The following is a 26944-nucleotide window of genomic DNA, read 5'->3' as shown; positions in this document are numbered from 1 at the left end:
GTTGTGCGCGTACTCCACCCATGGCAGATGGTCGGCCCACGAGGACGGACGATCGAGGCACACGCAGCGCAGGGCAGCTTCCAGGTCCTGGTTCGTCCTCTCTGATTGCCCGTTGGACTGAGGGTGGTAGCCGGAGGATAGGCTGGACGTGGCCACCAGGGACCGGCAGAAGCGCTTCCACACCCGGGACATGACTTGAGGCCCTCGGTCGGACACCAAGTCCATGGGTATCCCGTGAAGCCTGAAAACATGAAGCACAAGCAGATTTGCAGTCTCTAGGGCCGACGAGAGTTTAGGCAGGGCAATGAATTGAGCTGACTTGGAAAAGCGATCTACGACGGTGAGTATGACGGAGTTGCCCCTAGAAGCAGGCAAACCCGTGACAAAGTCCAAAACAATGTGTGACCAAGGTCGTGAAGGTATCGGCAAGGGATGCAGGAGGAGGCTGGAGGCTGATGCGAAGCTTTACTCGAGGCGCAAGCCTTGACGAAGTCCGTGACGTCCTTCCCCAACTCAGGCCACCAGAAGCGTTGGGCGATGAGCCCGAGGGTACGGCGGGCCCCGGGATGGCATGCCACTCTGGAGGAGTGGCCGCACTTCAGCACCTCTGAACGGAACTGGGCCGGCACAAACAATCGGCCCTCTGGACACCCGGACAGGTTGTTGACTTCATCCTGCGCCCCCTGGATCTGCTGCTCTATCTCCCACCGTAGAGATCCCACCAGGCGGTGGTCTGGTACCACGCTATCCAGTCCCGGTCCCTCCTCGATAGGGTTATGAATGCGTGATAGGGCGTCCGGTTTAGTGTTCTTGGACCCCGGTCAATAAGTCAAAGTGTAATTGAAACAGCTGAGGAGCAAAGACCACCGTGCAAGACGTGGGTTGAGTCGCTTGACAGTCCGGATGTAGGAAAGGTTCTTGTGGTCGGTGTACACGGTGAATGGTTCAAGGGTGCCCTCCAAGCCAGTGTCTCCATTCTTGCAGGGCGAGGACTACAGCCAGCAGTTCCCTATTCCCCACATCATAGTTGGCTTCGGCCGGGCTGAGGCGGCGGGAGAAAAAGGCACAGGGATGGAACTTCTGGTCGACTGTGGAACGCTGGGACAGCACAGCCCCCACTCCTGAATCGGATGCGTCCACCTCTACAATAAATGACAGCTCGGGGTTAGGGTGACGCAGTACAGGCGGGTTAGTGAAGGCACGTTTGAGATCACAAAAAGCGGTTTGCGCCCCTTGCTCCCACATAAAGCGTGTCTTGACGGACGTAAGACGAGTGAGGGGTAACGCTCGGCGACTGTAGTCCTTAATGAAGCGGCGGTAAAAGTTCGCGAAACCTAGGAAACGCTGTAGCTGCTTTCGGTTAGTGGGCGTCGGCCAATCTACCAAGGCGCGAGTCTGCCCACCCTCCACGATGAACCCTAGGAACTGCACCGAATTTGTGTGGAACTCACATTTTTCCACCTTGACGTATAGCCTGTTCTCTAGTAGACGTTGTAATATGGCCCGGACGTGTTGTTGGTGTTCCATCATGGAACGTGAGAAAATTAATATATTGTCAACATAAACAAAGCAACAGACATTAAGCATGTCGCGTCATACATCATTGATTAGACTCTGAAAAACTGCGGGGGCGTTGGTCAAGCCGAACTTCATTACCAGATATTCGAAGTGCCCTAGGGGTGTCTTGAACGCGATCTTCCACTCATCCCTCTCCCGAATTCTAACTAAGTGATACGCGCTGCGTAAGTCGAGTTTTGAAAAAACGGTGGCCGACTGTAGTGGAGCGAAAGCTGAGTCCAACAATGGAAGCGGGTAGCGATTCTTAACGGTAATGTCGTTTAAACCCTTGTAGTCCACACACCGACGTAACATCTTATTTTTTCTCAACAAAGAAAAACCATGATCCCACTGGGGACTTTGAAGGCCTAATCAAACCTGCCGCGAGGGAATGTGTTACATACTCCCTCATGGCAGCTTGCTCGGGCTGGGACACCTTGTATAAGCGAGCGGCTGGAAGGGTCGAATCTGGTACGAGCTCGATGGCGCAATCGTATGGACGGTGTGGCGGTAGGGACTTTACTAAACACGGCACAGAGGTCATGATAAATTTCTGGAACGTTATCTAAACAAATCTGCTCGGGGGGCGTGACCCGGGTGCTTAGCCCCTCTTCCACCGAGCGTAGGCGTAACAGTGTGAACTCCAATTGTCAATGGACAATCTGCCCCAATCGATAACGGGTTGATGACACCTCAACCAGGGTAGCCCAAGAACGATCGGAGCTGCTCGAGAGGGCATGACAAAGAAGGACAGATTCTCTACGTGGCTACCCGACAACTTTAAGGTTAATGGTTCTGTTACCCGTTTGATGTCCGCCAGAAGCTGCCCGTCGAGATCGCACACTCTCTTAGACTTCTCCAGTTCATTTACCGCGCAACCTAGTTTTGCAACCAACCCAGGATCGACGCAGCAATCGTCCGCACCCGAATCGACAAAGGCTCGTATACGGATACTGGCCCCCGGACCTATTATCTCCTCGTACACCTCAAGTCTTTTCGGTTCCTCGGGTTCTGAGCCCCCAAGTCCATGGAACTCGTCGTCGGAGCCCTCCTCCCGGGGGTCAGAGGGTTTGAGGTGGTCAGCAGTTGACTTACAAAGTTCTCCGAGCGGCTGTGGAGACGACCGGCGTGAGGGGCGTGTCGGACAGGACGAGACCCGGTGACCCGGTGCGCTGCAGTAGAAGCATGATCCCGACTTAAACCGTCGCTGCCGTTCCGCCGTATCCAAGAACGGACCATGACAGTAAGTGTATGAATGTATTCTGCATTTTCATACGTCTGATTGTTCTGACAGAAAAATATATCACATTGCGTTCCCCCCCCCCTCAAGGTAGTTGGTTTTCAGATATTTATTTTTATTAGAGTTGTCTGAGGGTAAATGAACCCTACAATGTCAATCAAAAAACGCTTGTCAGATTTCATTATACTTAATGCTGGAGCAGACACATCATCAGTGGCTTCCAGGACAAGATAACCTTGAATGGACTCATTAATGTCTACTCATCAACCTTGCAGTTCTCAGTCTTATAACTTTAATATTATGGGAAGGTATCCTTGCACTCAGTCAAGGAGAGCCAAGATAAGATTTTATCGGGATTACGGGGATTTAGCTGCACGGCAAATTGCATATACGTCTCATATGCTAAATACAGTGCGTCAATGTAAAGGGTCACAGAGGGACAAACAGCGCTATGTCAGATGTTTTAATGCTTCTAAATTCTTCAGTAGGATTAGTTTTCAATTGTTCACGCAGATCTATGTGGATTAGAGCTGTGTGGCATTATAATATATTGTGTATTTTTATATTTGGATCATTTCTCACATTGGCATATTGTAGAGTATGAAATTTTATATGAGATTTGAACACATACTCTTTACCATCTTTGTAATACAACACTTTGTTCCTCTGTTTACACTACCGTGAATTAAAGTTTTATAGATATTGGAAATAGTTTTTTATTGAAGCGGCACACAACTCAGCCATCATAGTTCAACGTGCATATCCTGAAAACACAGAAGAAAAGCGCTCATTTGTTTACATTTGTAGCCTACCTTTTGTAATATTTTTAAACTTGTATAGAAATTAAGAACAATAAAGGACATGCATTGTTTAAAAATAGTATCTGACAACATTTAGGATAATAATTTTTTTTAAACCCTGTTTCATATTAGTTTGGTGTACTGCCCAAAACATATTGCTTGACATATTGTTCAACATCCACAAATTATTTTCTAAGCAGCACTGTATTTGTAAAACACAAGGCAGATAACTGCGTGGCTCGCCTAATATTTTCCAAGTGTGACCTTGCACTTGTAATAAGTAGCAAAAAAAACAACACCATATATAATGTTTTAGTTGTTGTCCACTACCTCCCCAAAATTGGTCCACGACCCACTTTTAGTTCCCGACCCACCAGTTGAGAATCCCTGTTCTAAACCTAACGTAATGTGAATGCGAATGTAAATTACGTGTGTTGTGTCATTCTAACTCACCTTTATGAAAATTGGGCGATTATATGGCAAATAAGATGTCCAAGCAGTTGTCTACACTAACTTGTTCCTTAGACAAACAGCGGGGGCGCTGTTGTTGAATGGTCACGTGACTGTGACGCTCCTTTCAAACAGGAAGTCGCGCATTCAGCAGTTCATGTGAATTGTGAAGGGGAAACCTGTGATGAGTCGGAAAGGCAAAAGTTGAAGAAAAAACTGAATAATATTCATAATAATAGAGCCATGTTAAGTGGTTATAACCGCTCGTTAAAAGCTGACAATGCATTGCCCACTTTTTAAAAGCAGAATGTTGCTCAGTACTTCGCCTCTCCTTCACGTCCAGTTTAAAGAACGACTTGTAACAAAAATGTCTCGCTCCAAGCCGCTTGTGGACGGCCCAAGGAGACTGCAAACCACAGGCAGGCCGACCCATGAAGTCAGCGCCGGGGCAGAACTTAAAGACGCGTCGGAAAGCAGAACCGAACCGCAACAGGCTAGTAGACAGCTGACAGAGGAAGAGCTGCTCATTCATAAATTCCACACAGAAGCGTGTCAGGTAATAGCATCACTGAGCTCCACAAGCTTCTTTTGCACATTCATTCAAGGCATTAATGCACTTCATTAACTTGATCAAAAGTGTCGTTTTGCAGCAAACCTCCTTGAGATTACTATCCGAGAAAGGTTCGGTACTTATTCCTTTACTGACGTATACATGCTGTAATTTAAAACTGAAATATTGCCTAATGAAACGTTTGTGATTGTCACATAACTTACTGATGTTCAAGTACAAAATCAGTAATCTGCTGGTCTACTGTATTATCATTCCTTTATTGTCAGTGGTGTAAGTGTTCAGTAAATGCAAATTTGATGATGGTGTTTTTTGTAACATGGATTGCAATTCTTTCCTTCTCTATTTTGTCCTTAAGTTAAGTAAAATAGAAATCTGAATAAATCAGAGGTTGAGCAATTTCCCCAAATTCTTTGTGTTTAACCATGGAAGTTGCACTGTAAAGTATAGTTATTAAATATTTTGAATGTAAGTTGCTGGGATCCGGTCAAATATTTATACCTAGCATTTAAGCACAAGCTTGATGGCGGTGATATTTTTTGTCAGATCCTTCATCTTCTCCAGATCGTCTCTACTCCTTCATCAAGCAGAGCCAGTGAGGCGTGCAGTGGTGACAGCCGTGTATAGGTGCATCTGCATGCCTTGAGGCCTCTCTGTTCTAAATATTGTGCTCCTGAGTGTGCAGTGAAGTTGAGGCAAGTTGGCCAAGACCTGAGGAGAGTGTGAGGGCCTGGGTGGCAAAAGCACAATGCAGAGGGCGCCCAGCTATGCCAGCTTTGCTCTGTGGCCGTGCAATGCCATGTGAAATGACAGGCTGTGTCACCAAAAGGCCTGGGGCATTTTTGTCTTTGTGGCCTGTCAAAGCTCACCAACTAGTGGGCTCTCAGTTTGAAACAGACTGAGAGGTGACATTTTCAAAACTTCCTGAGGGATGGCAGGGGAGTTCGGTGTTTTTCACTCACAGAAGGTGGTTGCATCTATGAACAGCTGGAGCAGAACGTAAGCGCTTGTGTCAGAAATATATTCTTATGAATACGAATACTGGCGTATTTGTCATGGCATATTTTTGACTAATGATTAACGCACGTGTATTGTGTCGATTAATTTATAGTATCATACAAGATTGTTTTACATCTCTTTCATGGTCACAAGGTCACCCACAACCCTCTTTAACTCAAAGCAGTCTGTTTATATATATATATATATATATGTATATTTATGTTAATTTCAGTTGTACATATGCCTTTTGTTTGAGTTGTATGCATTGGACAAACATACCCGTACATGTTGTGTCTTGTACTAATTAAAAAAAATGTTCATTATGTGCAGGCAAAGAAGCAGATGTATATTGACCCTTCCAGTGGGTACAAGGTGTTCACAGAATATGCTCACCTTCAACGAGGGAAGTGCTGTGGCACTGCTTGCAGACATGTGAGCTCCTTTGTGTGCTTTTTTTTTTTTCATTGCTACTGCGCTTGAATTCTAATCTGTTCTGTCTCAATCGGTTTGGTAATTATTCCCTTTATTTAAATAATAATTGAACATAAGTCAGTTTTGATATTGTTCTACAAAACAGCGCTTTATAAAAGTCCAAAGTTTGATTTGTTGTTTTAGCAATTTTCTACTGCCCATATAACTGTATAACGAGAATGTTACTCAATGGACGATAAACCTCTGCCAACACTGAAATGTGATCAAAAGAAAAGGAATTAATGTTTGCTCATCTTTCTGTTTCTTTTGAATAGGATGCTTCTTCCTGGTTTATGGAGAATTACTATTTTATTGGTCAGATGACAAAAGATTGTAGAAACTTTTGGAATTGGCCTTTCCCAAACCTCAACCCTATTGGACATTTGTGGACAATACTTGAAAGCCGGCGACCGACCAATTAAAATGAGCTCTACCAAGAGCTGTGAAATATCCATCCAGAATTATGCCAGAGGGCTCCTTGCTTGGCTTCAATAAGCATTTCATCGAGGTGAAAATTTCTCAGGGGCATTTAGCTAAATAATAGTGTTTTGGGGTGTATACAGTAGACCCATTCGTGGTGGATGATTATCAATATAATAATTGGATGGAATTAAAAAAAAAAAATAGAGAGAGATTTTTTTTAACCCCCAAACAAGACTTCAAAAAAACACAGATAAGCTTTGAGTTTTTTTCACATAGAACGTGAGGAAATTGGTTAAAAATCTAAAAATATTTGTAGAAATAATTTTTAAAAATGTCAACAAAATTTGAGCGAAATCTTGAATCCGCAGGTGCCAAATCACGAGTATGCAGAGCTCTACTGTATATACAATTTCAAGAAAACGTTTAGGGATGAATTTTGGTCCTAAATGTGATCATCTCATCATCCAGGTTACAACAACACTTTTTTGCCCACTGCATGACTGAAGTTGCTCTCCACACGTGGCAGTTTAACACAGTTTAATGATTTCATTCTCTCTCCTGCAGTGTCCATATGGCCAAATCAACGTGAAGGACCCAGCAATGAAGAAAATGTTTAATTCTCTCTTTTATGTGTAGCGCCAACATGCCAAGGTAACAGGTACGCAAGATAGTGTTACAAATCTGGAGCCTTGTTTTGAACCATTTTTAGCAGCATACTGAATGATGAAATTTGAGTTGTGACTGTGCAATACCTCCTATACCTCTCAACTGTTCTTCATTATTTTCATTTTTACTACGGGGAAGAGATTGTTCTGCAGGATCTTGTGATAAATACAATTTTGTGGTATTTTTGTTTTGAAGCTTTTTGTAAATGTTCATTGGAATGCAGTGAGTTTCATTGCTCATTCCTTTTTATGAGTACTTAATTTCTGGTGGTATTTCTCTTCTCTGATGTATTAACAAGGGTTGTGGGAGTATAGGGATGAAAACTGAAAGTGCATTTTAGATGTTTGCCCTCAAGATAAAGGGCATATCAGAGAAGATAACAGTCGGATGTCAGATAACATCTTGTGCTCTTTTGCTTTGCGTCTGTTTATATTTCTTTTCTCCCAAATGTACGAGTGCATGAATATTAGCATCATTTGCACTCCACATCGGCTCGACTAAACTCGCTACCTTTGACTGGAAAAAATGCGTTGTTAAAAATAGTCAAGGGCCAAGGGTCAGCCCTCTCACTTGGCTGCGCTGCTTTTACACCACTTGATGGAATCAGGCTGTTAACAAACACGCCGCGGACATCAACAGCGGCCCCACTGGACTTGCAGCCTCCTGGCAACACTTGGCTAAAGCGCACTTCCCTGCGGCTGCTCTCCTGAGCTGCAGCCTAATGAACTCTGGGGCCCTCCTTTCCCACTACAGCAATAGATCAACTCATGTTCAAGAGCATGCATATAGGCTTATAAGAGCAGAACACCCCGTGGCTCCTAATGGGCTAATATAGAATAAAGGGTGCGCTCAACACTGCACTTTGCAGCCCACAGTTAGAGCAGAGCGAGGTAAGGCCAAGAGCTGGCTCTGCACCACTTGCAGATACGTTGAGGAAAGATGTGAGGTTTGACTCGTTAGTGCATGTGGGAAGACAGCGCGATGCCTTCAGGCTCTGAGCATGTCACACACGCTCGCCTGGCTCTGCCTGATTGGGCGAACGGAGGCATGTGAGAGGATGTGTCTGCCGCCGAATTGTGTCTGTGCCGACAAGCGGCGCGGCCACTATCCTCCTCGGCAGGTGGGTCCTAAAGGCAAGCGCTTGGTGATGGCAACACAGGCCTGTGAGCAGCTACAAGGAGATTTATGATCCCAACAGCGCTGGGGAGGACAGGTTCTTGGGGACGTGTCGTCAGGCGGGATGAGAAGTGAATTTATGTTGTGTTATTGTAAACTGAGGCAGCGAAGCGTGCGGCGGCAACATTCTACAGCGGGATGGTGAAGGTGTCACACCCATCAAGTAGGTTACCTGAGCCCGCTTGCCTGCCGCCCCTCTGCGCCTTTCGCCTGGGGACTTTTCTGTCGCTTTCAAGTAGATGCATTGCCACTCAGGGTCTTGGCAGTCCTGCAGCCCAGACCACGAAATAGGCCAACTTTAGTGTCTGCCTCATCCTTCCACATCTTCACAGTTCATGGATGGCACACTTTGGAAGGTTGTTGATCCTCATCCTGTTTTAGTGACACAAACAACACAGTAAAGCCACTCAGTCTGGTTGAAGTCATCTTCTTCATACAGATGGTCTTTCCATAAACCTCCATTTATTGGTCACCGACAATGACAGAACAGTCCACGGAGGGGAAATTATTACCTCTGACTTCATGTTTTTGTCTCCAACAGTGAAGGCAAAATGTATGTATTGGGACTTTCATTAAACTTTTTGGAAGTGTGCAGGATATAGCAAGAAAGAACCCTGAAGATCTGGATGTGTTGCAATAAGTTGGCTGTATCATCACTGCAGGATTTTCCTGACGCTCAAAAATGCAAATGGTGCCGTCCATAAAATGCTGTTCTTCGCAAATCCAAAGACATACTATTGCTTCACAAATGGATCTGTATGCTTTTGCACAGTATTTATTAAAGGAAACAATGTTCTCTTTTTGACAAGACAATCCCTAATTTCTTTAATTTCTCACGGACTAACATTAGTCCTATATACAGATTTCAATATGCAGAAGGTGGTTATATAAGGAAGCTTACAACTTTCAACATTGAATTGAATTTCAAGAACAGTCTATTAAAATGCATTTTAGGCAAACGCTTAGATATCATTTGATTAGTATTCCTTTTTTTAGTCGGGAAATTACAGCAGCCAGTCAGACACGAGTTGTTTCTTTCAGGCGTTTTGGACTGAACATCTCTGACCTTCAGTTGAAGCATATGCTGCACGAGAGCCGTGTGGCAGCAACTAACCGTGTGCCTTTCTGCAGGACGATGGCACTAGCCGCGGAGGAAAAGAGAGCTGTCCAGTTTGTAACTGTGACCAGACGTGCTCCAGTCACAACCAGTTGACAGGCCAAGCAGCTCCCTCCTGCCTCAGCTGTCCCCGCACCCTTCTCTCCATCTCAAACAGGCACGGTAGCCCTGCGGCCAACGGCTTCGACCACAGTCACTTACAGCATCTCCATCACTGTTGGCCACATACTGACACATGCTTGGCAGGGGGGTACAAAAAAAAACGTGTCATTCTTATGATTACTGAAAGGAGCATCAGTCCCAGCAATTGGCTTGGCCCTGCCTTATTTGTTGGCGTGTGTGCACATGTGGAAGTGTCTTGATATTCAAGCAGTATTTGAGCAGCCCCTCCATCAACGTCTGGTCTACACAGACAATGTCAGCTCGCCTCAGGGTAGCATCCTGCACAATGGTCATATGGACAACCAGATCCCTGTGGTAGAATTAGTGATAAAAACACACACATGGCTGCTGCGTGACAGTCAGGGTGCCAGATTCCTTCGGACAGACAGGGCTACAAATAGCACAGAGGGGCAGTTTCTCCCCTGGACCGCAACTGGTGCACACGCTGATGCCAAGCCAAGCCGTGGCCGCCAGATGAGCCCAGATAAAAGGGGAGTCCGGGGCACTCCCTGGCACCTCAATGAGGTACTGTTTTTGGCAGGTTTATTTCAGCCGAACCACATGCGTGGGCAGACAAGCGTAGTCTACAAGGACTTGGGGACCAAGAGGTCGTAGGTTTGGCGCCCATGAAGGACAGCCCCCCCCACGCAGAAGCCTATTTGCAGACCACGCAGTGCAGAAACCGTCATTAGTTGCCGGAGAGATTTTTATTTGTGTCCTTAAGCAAAGCAATACACTGCCTTCACAGGTGGTCTTGACTGTCTCAGACTCATGTACACTGGAAGTCGGCGTAAATTGAATATCCTCCTCAGGGAACACAGAGTTATATTTTGATTGCATTCCTCTTCGAAATGTGTTCCCAGACACTAAAAGAACATTTTCCTCTTTCTTCTACAATGGATGCTTAAAGCAGAAGGACATAGCCAGTTTCAACAACATGACACCAGATACAAACATCACCTAAACCAGTGTGTCTACCCTGAAAAGCTGTGCTTTGTTATATCGCAATAAAGAACATCCATCTATCATGTTACCTTGTCCTTTCTAGTGTGGCCAGAAATGAACTAATACGTGCACCAGCCCCCTGGAGGATAGACCATCCCAGGGGACGTAATAGGGAGTGTGTGGAGGTGGCGGCGGGCTGTTGGTGCTCTTCTGGGTGTGGTGAGGAGGGGGGCCTGGGGTGTGCAGGCAGCAGTTGGTGTGCAGAGACCAGAGGCTCAGACTAGCTAGTTAAGAGCTTCTCTCTCCTATCCTCCATCTGCCAGGGACTGGGGTTGTGATTTGAGCTCCAGCAGAGCAGGGAGGAGATCGAAGGGGGGGGGGGATGAAGAGACAGAAAAGAGAAAGTGGAAGACAAGAGAGAAAGTGAATAGAAAGAAGGAAAGCTTGGCATTGAAAGTAGGAAATTAGATGCCTGAAATGTCAATTTAAAGAATCATCCATAGACACCCATGGGTTCTGTATACATGCTGTGTTTGTAAAGTTTATAGTAGTGATGACTGAATAGGGATTTAAATTCATGCATACATAAGGCAGGCAGCTATTTTTTAATTAAGTATATTCAGTGCATACAAAGTTTTGTGCAAGTGTACTGCAGGAAGGATTTCACATTCTCAAAGGGGTCACAAAGAGAAAACATTTGACTTTTCCTTGTCTTTAAAGGGGCAGTCAAGTAAAAAATGTTCTTTACAATAATATGTTGTAGGGTTCCCATTAGTCTAAACATGACATTCTGATTAATTTTGCATTTGTGGAATATGAATTAGGCAGCAAAATCCACCTGTTTGTAATCCATCATTGCGGCCATTTTGTCGCTTTCTGTCAACTGAAAAAGACATCACGGTGCCTAAGGGCTCAAGTAACACGGATCACGTTTTTACTTGGTTTGGTCATGTGACACTCGCAAGCTAAGCACTTAGGCACTGTGATGTCATTTTCAGTCGACAGCAAGTGTAAATTCATGACTTGACTTCCCCTTTAAGAAGACTGTGTTATTCAGCAAGTATTTGTTGAAACTATGTGTCTCATCATGATATATAAAATAAAATCCATTCCTTGACAAGCACCTCTTATTAAGTACACCAAAATAAGGCAATGAATGTCAGCCGCTAAGTTCACCCCTTTATTTACATAAAAAAATAATAATAATTAATGTCCTTAAGCCCAATATGGACTGAAGTCTGCTTTGTTTGTAAATATTTCCCGGATGTCTCACCTTCCTCCTCACACACCCACCAAGGCACATGTGACTGAGATGCAGCTTTACTGCACTTCACTCCTCCCTCTGATCCCCCTCCTATGCACCACCCACCTTCCTTCCTTCCTTCGCTTCCCTTCCCCTCTCCTCTCCCTCATTCTGTCAGTTTGTCACCGTTGGTTCCTCGCTACCACGGCAGATCCTTCTCGGCCGTGCTTTTGGGAGGCACCGAGAACGAGGCTGAGTGTCACTTGAGGTGACCCAGAAATGATCACGCCAGATGAACCTTGGATGTGTGCTATGATAACCACCAAGCCCTACAGCAGAGAGCAGGCAGTCATCCTGCAGGTCGGTCCTGTGTCTGAGGTAGCCCGGTTGAACCGAGCCTGCTGCACAGATCCCCGATGTGAGCGGCTATCATGCTCAAGAGCCTCAGCGTACTGCCTTGCACATTGCAGTACACATTGAAATTGATCTTAGTGGCCCTGCATTATTGATGAGTCGCATACCAGGCAGAAGGAGCAAAGTGACTGTATAGCAGCATGGCACGTGTTCATTTATGCAAGCAGAAGAGGTGTAATTAATTGTCACCCTTTGCTCGCAGCCCAAGTGTTCACTCAGACAATATTCTATTCACTCCTTGTCAATTGAAATCACTCCACCCACACCTCCTGCAAGTGTGATCCTGCCTGCAGGATGGCTCCGTGTGTCATGTTAACAGTTCAATTCAAGTGCAGGCTCCGTGCACTTAAAGGTCTGTGCTATTTTATGACCATTGTGAGCATCCCTTTATGGCATGTTTTTTTCCCCCTTTAACATTACCCAGCCGTTTGGGAACATGAATATTCATAGGCAAAAGCAAAGGGACATTTCTTTCATGATAGTTGAGGAAATATTGTCTCATTTGAGGTCAGGTATGAAACCACTTCAAAACAATATTCAGTATTCAGGAAACAAAGGTTTGACATTATTAAGATGGTGTCTGTTTTACCTTTTTTTCTTCCTTTGAATCATTGTGCAGTCTGAAGCCAAAAAGGTTTAGAAAGGCAAATACAACCAACATTTAGCATATATATGAGCTAAATTATTAGTCTAGAGAAAATATATATATATATATATATATATATATATATATATATATATATATATATATTACTTGTTTCTTAATGATGCAATTGATACACCTAAATACAAAGAAAAGTGCTTTTTTGCTATACTGTAATCAGAATCTTTTGGTGTTTTTTTATTAGTTATGATTGATTATTTTGTTGCTGTTATGCAGTCTATATTAAAGCAGTATTATTGTCTTAATAGATTACAGAACTATGCTCAATGTAAACAACATGTTATATCTTATTTTGAATTGTTACTGACCTGCACGTGGGGATTCTTATAAAAAAAAAAAAAAACACTGGGACGTCATACAGCTATTTTGTTCTTATGACTGATAATAATGAACCCAAAATGAATGTAATGTTTTCTCCATCTACGTATGAATGCTTATTGGTTGCCATAAGGCGGTAACCGATACAGGATGGTGTTATTTAGCCCTTTTTAATTCGTGGCGACATCAGCCATTAGAAGCTGCACGCGCGTAAGGAAGGCCAATTGGCTCGCAGTTTTCAGTGCAATCGTGTGTGCGCGGTGTTGTGTCTTGTGCATGCCGGAGGAATATTTAAATGATTTGCGTTTTAATTGAGGCTGGAAGTGGAGCCGCGGCTCTCAAACGTGGAACAGCCCCCATCTACCGGCAGGCAGGCAGTCAGCCTCCCTCTCTCTCCTCTCCTCCTCTGCTCCGCTCTCCTCCTCTGCAGTGCGCAGTCCGGACTGGAGCGTCTCCTCCGCCTTGCGCATCGCGCGGCCGTCGAACCGGCACATCCTCAGGTAAGAGCCTGACTTCCGAACAGTGTCTTCTTGGACTAAATATGGTCATAACAACCACGAGCAAAACATGACGCTTTTGTAAGGCAAAGCGTTAGTGACAAATAACAGACAAATCCTCCTTTAAAAGAACACCTCTCGTGCTGTATATGTTTGTTTGTTTTTTTAAGAATTCGTCTACTAATTAGGTTATATGCATGACGTTTATTTGGAAATTACCTCATGTAGCTGAGGTAATTTCAAAACAAAATATATAAATGCATTAGGGGAAATTCGTTTTTTTTTTCCATTATAGCAACAAAAAACGTAATGCTATAATGCCATTTTTATAAACATGTATTTAAATTTCAAAATGTTTCAATAAAAGGAAATACAGTTGGCTACTTGCATAAAAATGCGTGTTTCATTAACTCAATGTCTCAATTTTAACGATTCATTTATATATATATATATATATATATATATATATATATATATATATGGCAAAAAAATTATTTTACAAAATTCAGGCTTAAAGGCACCCAAACAGGCGTCTCTGTGAAATGGAGAAGGCGGAAAAAAGCAAAAGGAGCGTGCTTACTAGCAGAGAATATCACAATTATTCATGCAAATCCACAAACGACACCAGTCATTGTATTCTACTCGCTGCTTGTTCACTGACGCATCGCTAAATCCTTCTCAGTCAAATCAAATGTTACCGCTGGAGGCTACGGGTCAACACAATTCTCAAGTCGTCGAAATGTCTCCATAAAATCACAACAACATATTCTTTAAATTGTAGGGTATTAAAAAAATTAAACAAAAAATAAAAAAACAAACAATCGTGCACATATACTATCAAGGTGCATGTATCCATGCAGGTAAAAATAAATGTTATAGTCAGCTTATATATATATATATATATATATATATATATATATATATATATATATATATATATATATATATATATATATATATATATATATATATATATATATAGTGGTGCAAATATGAACGTTCACGCAATTGATGTCCAAAAACCATCTAGGAGAGTTCAAGCCTTCAAGGGGCCTCCAATTAAAAGCTTCACAATTCGATGGTGGTGGGGGTGGGGTGTGTGTATGTGCGTAATAGAGTCACATATTTTCAAATGAATTAAAAAGTATATATCTAGGTTATAGAGCAGGGTGCCCAAATGTCTTGTATATTTTTTTGTTTCTTGTTTTTTTATGGCATGGCTCCGTTCGACCATATTGATATTTAGTGACACATAATTTGGGCTGTATGCATGTACACGAGTTTATCAACAATAAAACTTCAAGTCTGCACCCCTTCATTTTTCATAAATTGTGTTCCTTATTTTTCCTCCACCACCTAAAGCTGCCTCATATACTTAATAGCATAATCTCAGTTGCGCCTGCATGATGTGGCCCATATTATGTCAATAATATGCAACATTTTAGGAACAAGGTGGCAGGGTTCTCTCCCCGCCCACTGTTACTATATTGTTTTTCATTTCTGTTGTACACACAACACTCGTCTGGTCTGTTAGATACTTGGAAAATGTCACTCGACTCCCGCTCTTGTCTTTAATTAAGTCCCACTGAAAGTAAACAAAGGTGCTGCATGGCCTAATTCCTGAGAAAGAGAGAAATGAATGTAATGTCATTTCAACAGATAATCGAGGTACAGTTATTAAAGTGTTAGAATAAAATTAAAATGTTTAAAAGAATGAAGCTATTTAATGTGTGTTTATTAGATACGCAATATAATCCGCATGGGATACAGCCGTGTTTTTTTCTAATTGTTTAATAGACTCAGGCCCCGCCCACTACACGTGCACGCAGTCAAGCAACCAAACACTTGATTGGACCATCATAAAAAAAAATTTATTGTAAAAGTAATAATGATGCTAAGTGATAAGTGGAAACTTGGGGGAATCTAATTTAGTATTTTTCTTATAAATGTAATAATGTATATTTTTCTTATTTTTAAACAATAAACAATAAACCTCACGTAACAAACGACTCAAAATCATCCTAACAGCGACACGGTGACTATAAATTATGTGAACAAGTTAATAGTATAAATTTAAGCCGTGTCCAGGTTGACGAGCGAGGATTTAAGGCAAAAATACACTTTGTTGGGCAATAGGACTGAAAAACGAGGGAGAATGAACGAGAGGTAGACGCAGAGAGAGAGAGAGAGAGGGGGGGGGGAGAGAGAGAAAGAGAGAGAGAGAGAGAGCGAGAGAATGGGGAACTCCTCCTACCAAATTATTCAGACTGGGCAGGCTTTGCTCTCTTCACAAATAGGACACGGTGCTCAATCGCAGGCAGTTCCAATCTGACCTCCAAATACCAAGGAACCCTGACTGGGAACTTTGGAAGTGGAAAAAAAGAGAGAGAAAAGAAACAAACCGAAGCTTGTATCATTATTTTTGGCCACACTGCAGCCTCCTCCCCCTCTCCTTCCCTTCACCCCTTGGACTATATATATATTTTTTTAACCTGGATGAGAGATATTTTGGAAAGAAAGAACAAACTGGTGCACTACAGACATTCCTCTTCGTCCCACCCATGCTGCTGTTGTAGTTTTCCCTCCTATTTTTTCCTACTGTGCTTCCAGTTGCCTTTGCACGCAGCGGGCCGGGAGGTGATCCGAATCTCTTCATTTTGGATGCGCTGAGCCGAACCAGCAGCACACCAGTCGGCGTCCACGGTATATGGAAGTGGTGGGCTGCAAGGCAGAAGCAGCCGCTCGAACGTTGCGCCCAGGACGGGGAGCCATGCTTTTCCACGGGATCTCCGGGGACCACATCCAAGGGATCATGGAGGAGATGGAGAGAAGGTCCAAGTCGGAGTCTCGCCTGGCCAAAAGCATGCAGATCAACGGCAGAGAAACGGTGAGGCCAGGACTCGAAATTCTGTTGCAATTAAATACACGGATATTTCTGAAGCTGTTGACTGACGGCTGCGATACACTGCTATTCTATTTCACTTCAAAGTATTTATTTATTAATTGTTTTTTTGGAAAATAATAATGGAGCAGTTTCAATGTTTCGTAGTCTCTAACAACTAGCAACATCATGTGTACAACTAACCAAAATTATTGTGACCAGAACGTGACACAATTAGCATTTTTTTAATTGACCAATGAGAACATAACAGATCTAGTGCTTGTAATTTGTATACAGCGCACATGATTGTTATTATAGACATGGCAACACTTGCAATAAATAAACAAACAAATATAAATAACCTATTGTGCTTTTATATTGGAGTGGTATGGATGCACATAAAAATAAAATACACACATGATTTTTGTGCACAGCAGAAAATATTTAGTTTGGACTCAAATGTGCAAGATATTTTGCCAAGGCCGGACCTGCACCTGGTATATAAAAACGTTTACGAAATATATGCAAAAAAAGGAATAATATTAATAATAATACTTACGTGTTCAACGGTATGGCTGTATGTTCATGTTACTGCCAATATGGCAAAAATGTATTTTTGCTTATATTTTCATTTGTTTGTGTTCCTGACGGTGTATTAAAGGAGTTTATTGTTGTGTCCAGACTATGCCCTCCATGAGCCCGGAGAAGCCCGCCCTGTGCGCCGGCTGCGGGGGCAAGATCTCGGACAGATACTACCTCCTGGCCGTGGACAAGCAGTGGCACCTGCGCTGTCTCAAATGCTGTGAATGTAAACTAGCGCTGGAGTCGGAGCTAACGTGTTTCGCCAAGGATGGCAGCATCTACTGCAAAGAGGATTACTACAGGTAAGGTGTACACGAACGACGTCTTGTACGAATGTTGGCAAAATTCGCTTTAAGATTTCGACAATAAAAGACAAATTGAATGACAATAGTTACCTTTGCATTTTATTTTACCTGGCTGCTGCATTTACTATATTGGGTCTATGGGCAGTATGCTTTTAATTTTAATAGTGTGTAAATGTAAATAATAATACGGAAATAATGTTTTTTTTAGTGTAACCGGTACCTATTATATTAAATAAAATGGGGTGAAAAAATGCAGTGGCGGTAGTCATAGTTAAATCTGTGTGCCTGTATTATCCATGAAAAAAATAATATGAGAAACTTTAAATGCAAATATGTTGCCTCTCCCTTTAAATCGCCATCTTTTTTAGTTGAATGTCAGAAGCAAGAAGTGATAAAACTGTGGTGGGAGGGATTTAATGTGCACACTTTTTACACGTATAAATACTGAATATTCTTAACAATGTTACACACCTAAGTTAAAGACGATATTTGTGACACCAAGTTGAATTTAGGCACAAGGTTGTTTTTTATAATGTTGCCAAGGGTGCATGTTACATGTTAGCCCATGCTAATGTCCAAGGGGGGCCTTCACGTGCGCTTCAATTGGACATACAATTAAAATCACTCCAATCCCCCAGTCCCAGTTTTTAAATAGAACTCAAAATGGGGACTTGAGTATTGTTTGGCAACGTCTGAAAGCCAATGTGTGTGTATGTTTGTGCTCCCTGGGAATGTGTTGTTGACGATGCGTCTGTTCCAGAAGGTTCTCGGTGCAGAGGTGCGCGCGCTGCCACCTGGGCATTTCCGCCTCGGAGATGGTGATGCGCGCGCGCGACTCCGTGTACCACCTGAGCTGCTTCACGTGCACCTCGTGCAACAAGACTCTCACCACGGGCGATCACTTCGGCATGAAGGACAGCCTCGTCTACTGCCGCCTCCACTTCGAGAGCTTGGTGCAGGGCGCCGACTACCACCCCCAGCTCAACTTTGCCGAGCTGGCGGCCAAGGGCGGCGGCCTGGGCCTGCCCTACTTTAACGGCACCGGCACGGCTCAGAAGGGCCGGCCGAGGAAGAGGAAGAGCCCCGCCATGGGCTTGGACTTACCGAGCTATAACACAGGTGAGACGCCTTCACACTCTAACACGCAATAAGACAAAAAAAAAGAGTGCTAAACCAACCTGCCCACAATAGCTTCCTAAAAGCATTCACATTCCAAATGTTCTCAAACACAACACGAAAGATCTTGCTCAAAATCTTACTGTGGAAAACAAATGAATGAGATCAGTGTTTCACAACCTTTTTAAAGTTTTAGAGTTTTTTTGTTTTTTTTTTACCTTTTTTAGGAAGACAACTAAATCTCACAAAAAGTGAAAACTCAGGGTGATTGCCATCTAGTGCAAGAGCTTTAAATTGTTCTGTATGCTATTCAACATCAATGCAAGGTAGAGAACAAAGTAGATTTGATTGTAATTAATAAAGAATTTTGGACAAATTGACTGAAATTCTACAATTTCCCGCGACACACGTGATGATGTCTCACAGCACATATATATATAAAAAAAATGGTAGAGTTTAAAAACTGATTCCCAGATATAGCTGACAGTTTTTTTTCTTCTTTTTAATTGTTCCAAACACAACATTATGACCATAATTTCCCTTCTAGAGAAAACAAGTGTTTCCCAACCTGTATAGAGTGAAAGCACAAATTTTCATAAAAATATATCTAATTACACGCCATCACCCCACAAATATTATCCAACGTGGATACACATATTAATTGCCATCTAGTGGAAGAGCAGTTAATTGCTCTGCCTCTTACTCTCTGTCACCAGCAAAGATAGATTAACACCATAAGAAAATAACAAAAATCAAATAGCTTCCTCAAAGTTTTTAGATTCATAATTTTTCAAAAACAGACAGGAAGAAAATACATTCAAACTCAAACTTGTGGAAAAATCAATTTAATTAGATCATGTGTCCCCCCCCCCTTTTTTTTCCACTGAGTCAAGGCACGCATTTTACTGAGCCAATATTCATATGGCACACCACCAAAACAAATGTTGATACAAATGTAATTTTCCATTTTATGGAAGAACATTTAATTTTCCTGCATCATCACTATATGTCATTGGAATAGATTAGACATTATTTATATTATTTATTATTTAACATTATTCATAATTATATTATAATAATTATTAAAATTACACACACACACACACGCACACACGCACGCACATATATATATATATACACAACTTCACAAAGATAGCTTCCTAAAATTTTTCACTTTCCCAGTTTTTTCAAACACAAATAAGTGTATTAGATCAACGTTTGCCACCTTTTATTGAGCCGAAGCAAGTATTTTACAGGCGAAAAAGAAAACTACACGCTACCAAACAAAAATCTCACCAACACTGGATAAAGGATAGTAGCGTAAAACAACCTAAAACGATATTGTCTGCTATAAATGAATCAGTCAAAATATTAAGGACAGTTGCTTATTAAAAAACATTTAATTGTTCTGTCCGTTACTATACGTTGCTGACATAAATAGTCAAACAAAGGTATCTTATTTTGAAGTAATGCAATAATTTTCGCACGATTAAGTGAATTTGCACAATTTACTGCGCCACACCTGATGATATCTCACGGCACATTGGTTGGCAATCACTGAATGAGACAGTTTAAATGTTAATTTATGTAAAGGTTGCATGTCTGGATGAAATGCATGTGCCCTGAGGGTAAGCGATGGCCTTAGTCACCAAATAATTAATTTACTGTCATCCGTTCATTTTCACATCACATGTAAGAGTGGAAACAAATATTGTGGTTGTTCATTCAAGTGATTACAATTGATTATTTAAAAAAATATACGTTTTGCATGTTTTTCCTGATGTCAGGCAGTAAGTATTGACTAAAAAAGATTTTGAATAGTAATAATAATAATCATTATTATTAAAAAATAAAAAACAACTCTTGACGGTGCTCCTGTGCGGCGTCCCAATTTTTCATGTCTCTCCGCGAATTAGTGCGCGCTTGATAAGCGAGTCATTGTGCGGCCGAGTTATGTTCCCGATGAATAGGGGGAGGAAGAAGGGTAATCTGCCCGTTAATTGTTCTCCGTTAATTGGAAGCGACGTTGGAATCCCGGCCGGGCCTCCAGCGCTGCGGCCGGGCCCAGGCCGCGGTTCTCAGGCCACTGCATGTCGCTCCATGCATCAACTAGATACCGCAAACATGATTCCGTTTCCTTTATTCCCTTATGCAAATGCGATCTTTTCTCACAGGATCCGATGGATTTTCATTTGCGGGGAGGGGGGGGGGGTGTTTGGACGGGGGGAAATTCCCTGCATGTTTATATTTTACAGAAATAGCCACAAATATTTTGGGGGTTCCTGAACTGTCTTGGTTTTTCCTAATTTGTGCATGTTGAATCTTTTTTAAATGATCTCCAAAGCTATTAGCAACGATGAGTAATCAAATGGGATTATTAAATATGAACTATTTAAAGGAGGAGATTAAATCAGTTTGAATGTGTACAAACCTTTGACACCCTTTTCATTGTAGTCTCCCCAAAATGTTCTTGTTAATATCCGTCACTCCGCGCACATCTAAAACCTCACATTTGCTACAAATAGGATCCGATTCCGCTGTTGTTTTGATGTTATTTGTCTCAAGTGAGCCTTTTCTTGCTTGTTTTGAACACGCCGAGCTCACTGAGTGAGTCTACTGAGTATTGTTATTCCACACCTCTCCCGTTAGGTTAAATCTTCTTTGGATACAGAGACCCCTAGTGGCTAACTATTGTAAAACAATGTGTCTTCCAGATGCCAATAATCTGCATTTTATTCGTGTGAAACAGTGCCAGGCGGAGTTATTGTGACAGATTGTGAATAACATCAACCATCATAGTATGCCAAGTATGATTGCACATGATGTCCTTTTTTATTTTGTGCCACAAATTTACAGTCATAGAGTGTGCAACTATTAAAAAAAATATGGTGCGTTACAAGCATGAGGACAACAATGTAACTTTTTGTGTTAATGTAATCATGTTAACTTTTTTTTGGCAAACCAGTATAAATTGTTGTCACAGGTGGCATTAATAATGCACTGGAGACATGTGTTGTTGTTTTGAATGGTGTGCCACAGTTAGTTTACTACTCATTATGCATTCGGTACATTACAGTAGTTCTCTTCAAAAAGTCAAACTTGTGTGAATGCCTTGACTTGTCCAAGAGCAGCGCAATTAAATAGGCTTCATGTTAAAGGTGATTTTATTTTTCAAATTTCCAAAAGTATATCCCAACAGATAGCTTTCAGGTGCCGGGTAGAAAAAAACTGTATAGTTTACAGTATAGTGATGTTGTCTTCACCCTCAGGAAAAGAAAAAAAACTACATTAGTAGGAATAGTACCAATACTTTTTACTCATCTCATGAACATGTGAAATGAGTTGAGCATTGTTTTTTAATTTAAAAAATTATGATAGACGGATTCTTAAAAAAAACACTTTTTAGTCAGCAAATGCCTACCCAAGTTCCATATATATATATATATATATATATATATATATATATATATATATATAATAAATCACTTTAATAAACCACTTTAAAAGCAACTACACATGGCTGAAAGTGCTAAACTATAGAAATTTCCATTTTTTTTTAGTTGAACGACTGAAAAAAAAATGTTCCGAACGATAATCCCTTTTATTGAGATGCACCCACTGAACCCCGAGCCACACAAACATGTTGACTGTTGCGTTTCACCGCCGCTCTCGGTTGACATCGCGCTGCGCTCTGCTCACAGGCTGCAACGAGAACGACGCGGACCACCTGGACCGGGACCAGCAGGCCTACGCACCGACGCAGAAGACCAAGCGCATGCGGACCTCCTTCAAGCACCACCAGCTGCGGACAATGAAATCCTACTTTGCCATCAACCACAACCCGGACGCTAAGGACCTCAAGCAGCTGGCCCAGAAGACGGGCCTGACCAAAAGAGTTTTGCAGGTAAGCACGGCTCCGGTTTGCCTTCCACGTATGATCACGCCATGTGTGTTCCTGCACCTCCCCTTGTTCCTTGACCCCCCCCCCCCCCCAACCCCTGCCATTTCACCCCAGAACTCTCATTTATTTTTTTCTTTTGTTTGTTTCATCGAGCCATGATGGATGTAGTCATTAGATTGGCGTTTTGGCAGTAATTTGCTCTTTTTGGAAGCACAAAGGAGTTGATTAGTGTTTGATTTCAAAGAAGAGTGCACATGTTCTTTCAATTCTAAAGGATGATCATTCCCTTTTCATTTCTGTGCTGAGAAGAGGAGCTGACTTAGTTGTCTGGCACCTTTAACTCCCCAAATCTTGTGTCAATTCATGTTAATCTCCAGCTGTAGTTGTGTGCTGTATTTCTTGAAAGCAGTCGTACATCAACTCAAAAAGTAAAAAGCCGCCCTGGCATTGGTTTGCAGGTTTGGTTCCAAAACGCGAGGGCCAAATTCAGAAGGAACGTTTTACGACAGGAGAATGGAGGTGTTGATAAGGCTGATGGCACGTCACTCCCTCCGCCCTCGTCCGACAGTGGGGCCCTGACCCCCCCATCCAGCGCGGCCACACTAACAGACCTGACAAACCCCTCGATTACTGTAGTGACGTCCGTCACCTCTAGTTTGGACAGCCACGATTCGGGGAGCCCTTCACAAACTACCTTGACGAACCTTTTCTAAGCTAGCAGACTGCTTTTTATTTTCTTTGTTTGTTTTTTTTGTTGTTTTTTTTCTCTGAGTTTATTTTTCTTTTCTCATTTTTTTTTAAATTGACCTTTAAATCAAGCAGAGATGGCTCCTTTGAAGACAGTGTGCAAGAGCAAGAAGAGCAGTGGCCACATTAAATTATTGTAGAACAAATGTGTAGCATTTGGCAACTCATGGCAGCCTTTTGGAAAGGACTTTAAGAAAATCATTGGAAAAAACAATAACTAAAATCCTGGAACATAGTTAAGTCTTCATTTGTGCATTTGTTTTGAATGATGACAAATTGAGCCCTTTTGAATTCTTGCTGAATTGGTGAATTTTGCCCCCCGAAACCTCCTGTAATTGTATGCTTCCCATTCCATTTTTCTTTGTCTTTTGAAATCATTTGGGAAGCAAACTTGTCGAATGTTCTGTATATGGGTCCAAATCCAGAAAACAGTCTTTGAATTCTATTTTCGAATGTCTCCCTTCTGTATGGCAGTTGAATCAGACTTCATGCCAGAAAGCTTAACCTATTTTCTGAGTTGATTCTAAACTTTATCGTGCTAAGAGAACAGCGGTAACAATAACGCAATTGTAGTCATAGCCAATTGTTTTAAAAGGAATAAATTTTGAAAAGGAGAGCAGTTGATGGGCACTGTTGGAATCAACTGTCACTTCCTGTTGGCCTGCTGGATGAATTGCAGTAAAATTGAACCCGGTAAACGCATTTGCAGATCGAGTCGCTTGCACAAAGCCCCCCCCCGTAAAAAGTGCATTATTGTTTTATCATGTTGCTCAGGGTGATTTTGTTTTTTAACGGAAAAGGGAGTGTAGTACAACAATTAAGACTGAATTTGTAGAGCTGGCATTGAAAAAAATGACCTCAGCTCGGTGAAGTTCAGTGCAGGCCGAATCTCGTTTTCTCCTGACATTGACTTTCTGGAAAGCCACTTGCCACTGATCAGACCAAAAAAAAAAAAAAAAAAAAAAAAAAAAAAAAAAAGCATGTTTCTTCTGGCTGAAAGGTAGTAAGAGAGAAGGCACATTTAAATTTGTGCGCGTCCTAATTTGTTCTCTTGTCGAACAAAATGGTACACCGAGTCTACTTGATGAAGTAGATGCCTAACTCAGTTCTACTCTTATGTGCCTTATGTGATAACTTGGGAGAAAAGGTTGTGAAATTCAGGATTCTCTGTGTTCTTTGTTAACTGATTCACACCCTTCGGACGCCTCACTAGTTTTGTACCGTTTTGCATCTTATTTTCAAAGATCTTTTTATGGTGTACTCTGTTTTGAAGAAGAAAAAAAAAAGAAGGGGGAGGGGCAGCGATGTCATAGAAAGCATTTGTGCACTCTTTCAGATATAGTTCCAAGAACCTTATATATTGATCTTCGTGTTAACAGTTGAGTACAGTAAGTGTTCTATCAAGATTGTCCATGTTTCCCTGTTTCTTGCTAAAGATGGTGTATAGAAACTATTTCCCCTTAAATATTTATGGACCAAACGGTTGTTATATATCTTATTAAATTTGTGTGAATAAAAACAATACTTTGCTTTAAATGGCTTTTTATTTTTCATTGCTCTTGCCATTTTTGTGTTTTCTTGAAGACAGTTTTTATTCTTTTGGTCACATCAACAGCCGAGAGAGCATTTGCTTATCAGCGAGCCGCTGACTGACCGTCGTTCCTCATTTTTGCTTCCATTTTAATTTCGATTTTCCTCTTTTATGATGTTTATGGTTTTTGACGTAATGCCCCATGGATTTGCATCCAAACCCTGCAGTCAAAAAATTTGAAATTTGCTTTTTAATGCATGATCATGGCTGTAGAATTTGAATCGACAGACTGCTGCAAAGCACATATTTACATATGTATCACATGGTAAACCTAAAATGAAAGTCAAAATCAATGCAGAGCCCATAAAGCCAGGTTGATCTGTAGTTAATATATTCTTACTCTATCATTTCTTTCAGGGAGAACAAATCTTGGGGCATTACAGCCATACATCCCGACGTTTGAAAATTCCCTAAAGTATTAACAGAAGGGGGAAACTTTGATGGGAGTTCCTCACCATTGAAGACAAAGACAATATTAGGATAAGATGATATAGCATATCGAGATCAAATATTCACTTGCAAGTGTACAGCAGCTGTTGTTGGCCACACGAAAAAAACGTGTTGTTTGAATCCATCAAGCAAGGACACCGCACCATGTATGATACAGACGATGCCACTCAGTGTCTGTATTGGAAGGACTCATGCAAATCGATGACAATAAAATGTATTGTGACGGAGCGAAAACAAACTCAGACTACTCCTCAGAGGCCACCACGCCACATGTAAACTAACCCAGACCAATTTGTATCACCCATACCCCCCCCCCCCAACACACACACACACACACACACACGCACACGCACACCCACCTCTCCCACTGACTCCTATATGTAAGCACAGCCCACTATACATCCCATATAGTCTTTGTTCTCAACCTCACACTTGCTGCCCCCCCCTCGCCCAAGAAGCATCCTTCTACAGTATATCCAAGTTTTCTCTGTTGTCACAAGGGTCCTTTTTGCAAGCACACGGCCTCCTTGAAAGTGGGCAGCAGCAGCAGCAGCAGGATGGCCGTCAAATGTGACGTGCGCATGAAGACGACTGCAGTGCTGGAGCTTTGCCATCTGTCCGCACCGAGGGACGCAAGGATGAGAACATAACAGGGAAATGAGATTCTCATTTTGCATGCGCCATATTGTTAACGTTACCCGTGAGATGTGTATGATTTTATTTGAGTGACTGTGTGATTGTCCGCTGCAAAATAAAACATGACAAATAAATCTTGTCCCTGACACGCGTTGAGTGCATACATTAATAGACATACAGTATTGTTGACATTTAGAACACTGTAGATGAAAGCAGTCACATGACCATTTTTTGGTGCACATGACACCAGGAGCTCAAAGGTGTGACATAACATGCTCAGTCATTGTTTATTTGAGCTTTGCAGAGTTCAAATCGCAGCTCCATAGCCATTTTTAATTGTGTGATAATGTACCGTAATGTGAACGTGAACATTTATTGTAGGGTTGACAAATAATCAAATTAGGATTTGTTTCGCCCCCTTTTGCGATTTAATATGGAATTGTTTTCCCCAAGGTCATCTTCAGATGTATAGTTGAACAAACACAAAATAAATATATTAATCTGATTTACAATAAACTATCAGATTTATTATCCATAAAAGTCGTGTAGGTTTGGCAAATGAACCATGAATTCATACAAAAGATGGTTAATTTATTGTACTTGAATTCGAGTTGATAACGTTCGAAACACTTTGACTTGTCTTTTAAGCGTTCGCTATGGCAGCGTGAGAAATTTCAACCAAATAAGTGTGGCGTAAAAGTCAGTAAATTATCAATCAGATTTCAACAATAATGCAAATCAATCTGGAGCTTTATCGTTTCAACTTTTCATTTTTCGTGAAACGATATGTAAATGTTATATATTTATGTGGACTGCACTTCTTAAGCTTTGAATTTAGCTCGGCACTATATGAACAAATCAGTAAAATATCCAAGCTAAAACTGTGTAACATTTCTGAAAAACATTTAATTGTATGAAAAGGAAACCATCTGTATTAACTTATCTTAATTTTCAATTAGTCAAATGAGTATCATCCATCCGTTTTCCATTATACCGCTTCGCCTTATTTAGATCACGGGTGAGCA

General features: G+C 41.8%; 2 protein-coding genes across 6 annotated transcripts; both read left to right on the top strand.

Annotated features, from left to right (window-relative positions):
* The first annotated feature begins 4151 nt into the window (after positions 1-4151).
* On the top strand, positions 4152-10657 carry c13h1orf53 (chromosome 13 C1orf53 homolog). Of its 2 annotated transcripts, none has more exons than XR_015846406.1 (5): positions 4152-4603; positions 5945-6046; positions 6361-6593; positions 7073-7166; positions 9482-10657. XR_015846406.1 is itself a non-coding variant. In XM_088314218.1 (5 exons), exons 1-3 carry the CDS (start codon positions 4328-4330, stop codon positions 6505-6507), a joined length of 525 nt encoding a protein of 174 aa, XP_088170344.1. In that variant the 5' UTR covers positions 4152-4327; the 3' UTR covers positions 6508-6976; positions 7073-7166; positions 9482-10657. The 2 variants fall into 2 exon arrangements, 1 of the variants encoding a protein (XP_088170344.1); XM_088314218.1 differs by having other exon boundaries at positions 6361-6976.
* Positions 10658-13436: 2779 nt separating this feature from the next.
* Positions 13437-26067, top strand: lhx9 (LIM homeobox 9). 4 transcript variants are annotated; one of them, XM_088313604.1, is made up of 6 exons: positions 13437-13713; positions 16321-16597; positions 17273-17475; positions 18239-18597; positions 22296-22498; positions 22954-24778. In XM_088313604.1, exons 2-6 carry the CDS (start codon positions 16418-16420, stop codon positions 23206-23208), a joined length of 1200 nt encoding a protein of 399 aa, XP_088169730.1. In that variant the 5' UTR covers positions 13437-13713; positions 16321-16417; the 3' UTR covers positions 23209-24778. The 4 variants fall into 4 exon arrangements, with proteins under 4 accessions (XP_088169730.1, XP_088169733.1, XP_088169731.1 ...); XM_088313607.1 differs by lacking the exons at positions 13437-13713; positions 22954-24778 and adding an exon at positions 25191-26067 and having other exon boundaries at positions 16013-16597; XM_088313605.1 differs by lacking the exon at positions 13437-13713 and having other exon boundaries at positions 16013-16597; positions 18242-18597.
* The last annotated feature ends 877 nt before the right edge of the window (positions 26068-26944 follow it).

Source organism: Idiotropiscis lumnitzeri, chromosome 13 (assembly GCF_059441095.1).
Source record: "Idiotropiscis lumnitzeri isolate Australia: NSW breed Sydney's pygmy pipehorse chromosome 13, RoL_Ilum_1.0, whole genome shotgun sequence".
Classification (NCBI taxonomy): domain Eukaryota; kingdom Metazoa; phylum Chordata; class Actinopteri; order Syngnathiformes; family Syngnathidae; genus Idiotropiscis; species Idiotropiscis lumnitzeri.
The sequence above is the reverse complement of the archived record's forward strand: the minus strand, read 5'-3'. Positions and strand labels throughout refer to the sequence as shown.

Excerpts from the sequence above, each read along its gene's own strand:
- c13h1orf53 (XM_088314218.1), top strand. The coding sequence starts at position 4,328 with ATGCATTGCCCACTTTTTAAAAGCAGAATGTTGCTCAGTACTTCGCCT. Across the intron at positions 4,604-5,944 it reads TCCACACAGAAGCGTGTCAG|GCAAAGAAGCAGATGTATAT; the intron begins GTAATAGCATCA and ends CATTATGTGCAG. Across the intron at positions 6,047-6,360 it reads GTGGCACTGCTTGCAGACAT|GATGCTTCTTCCTGGTTTAT; the intron begins GTGAGCTCCTTT and ends TCTTTTGAATAG.
- lhx9 (XM_088313604.1), top strand. The coding sequence starts at position 16,418 with ATGGAAGTGGTGGGCTGCAAGGCAGAAGCAGCCGCTCGAACGTTGCGC. Across the intron at positions 18,598-22,295 it reads CTTACCGAGCTATAACACAG|GCTGCAACGAGAACGACGCG; the intron begins GTGAGACGCCTT and ends CTCTGCTCACAG. Across the intron at positions 22,499-22,953 it reads TGACCAAAAGAGTTTTGCAG|GTTTGGTTCCAAAACGCGAG; the intron begins GTAAGCACGGCT and ends ATTGGTTTGCAG.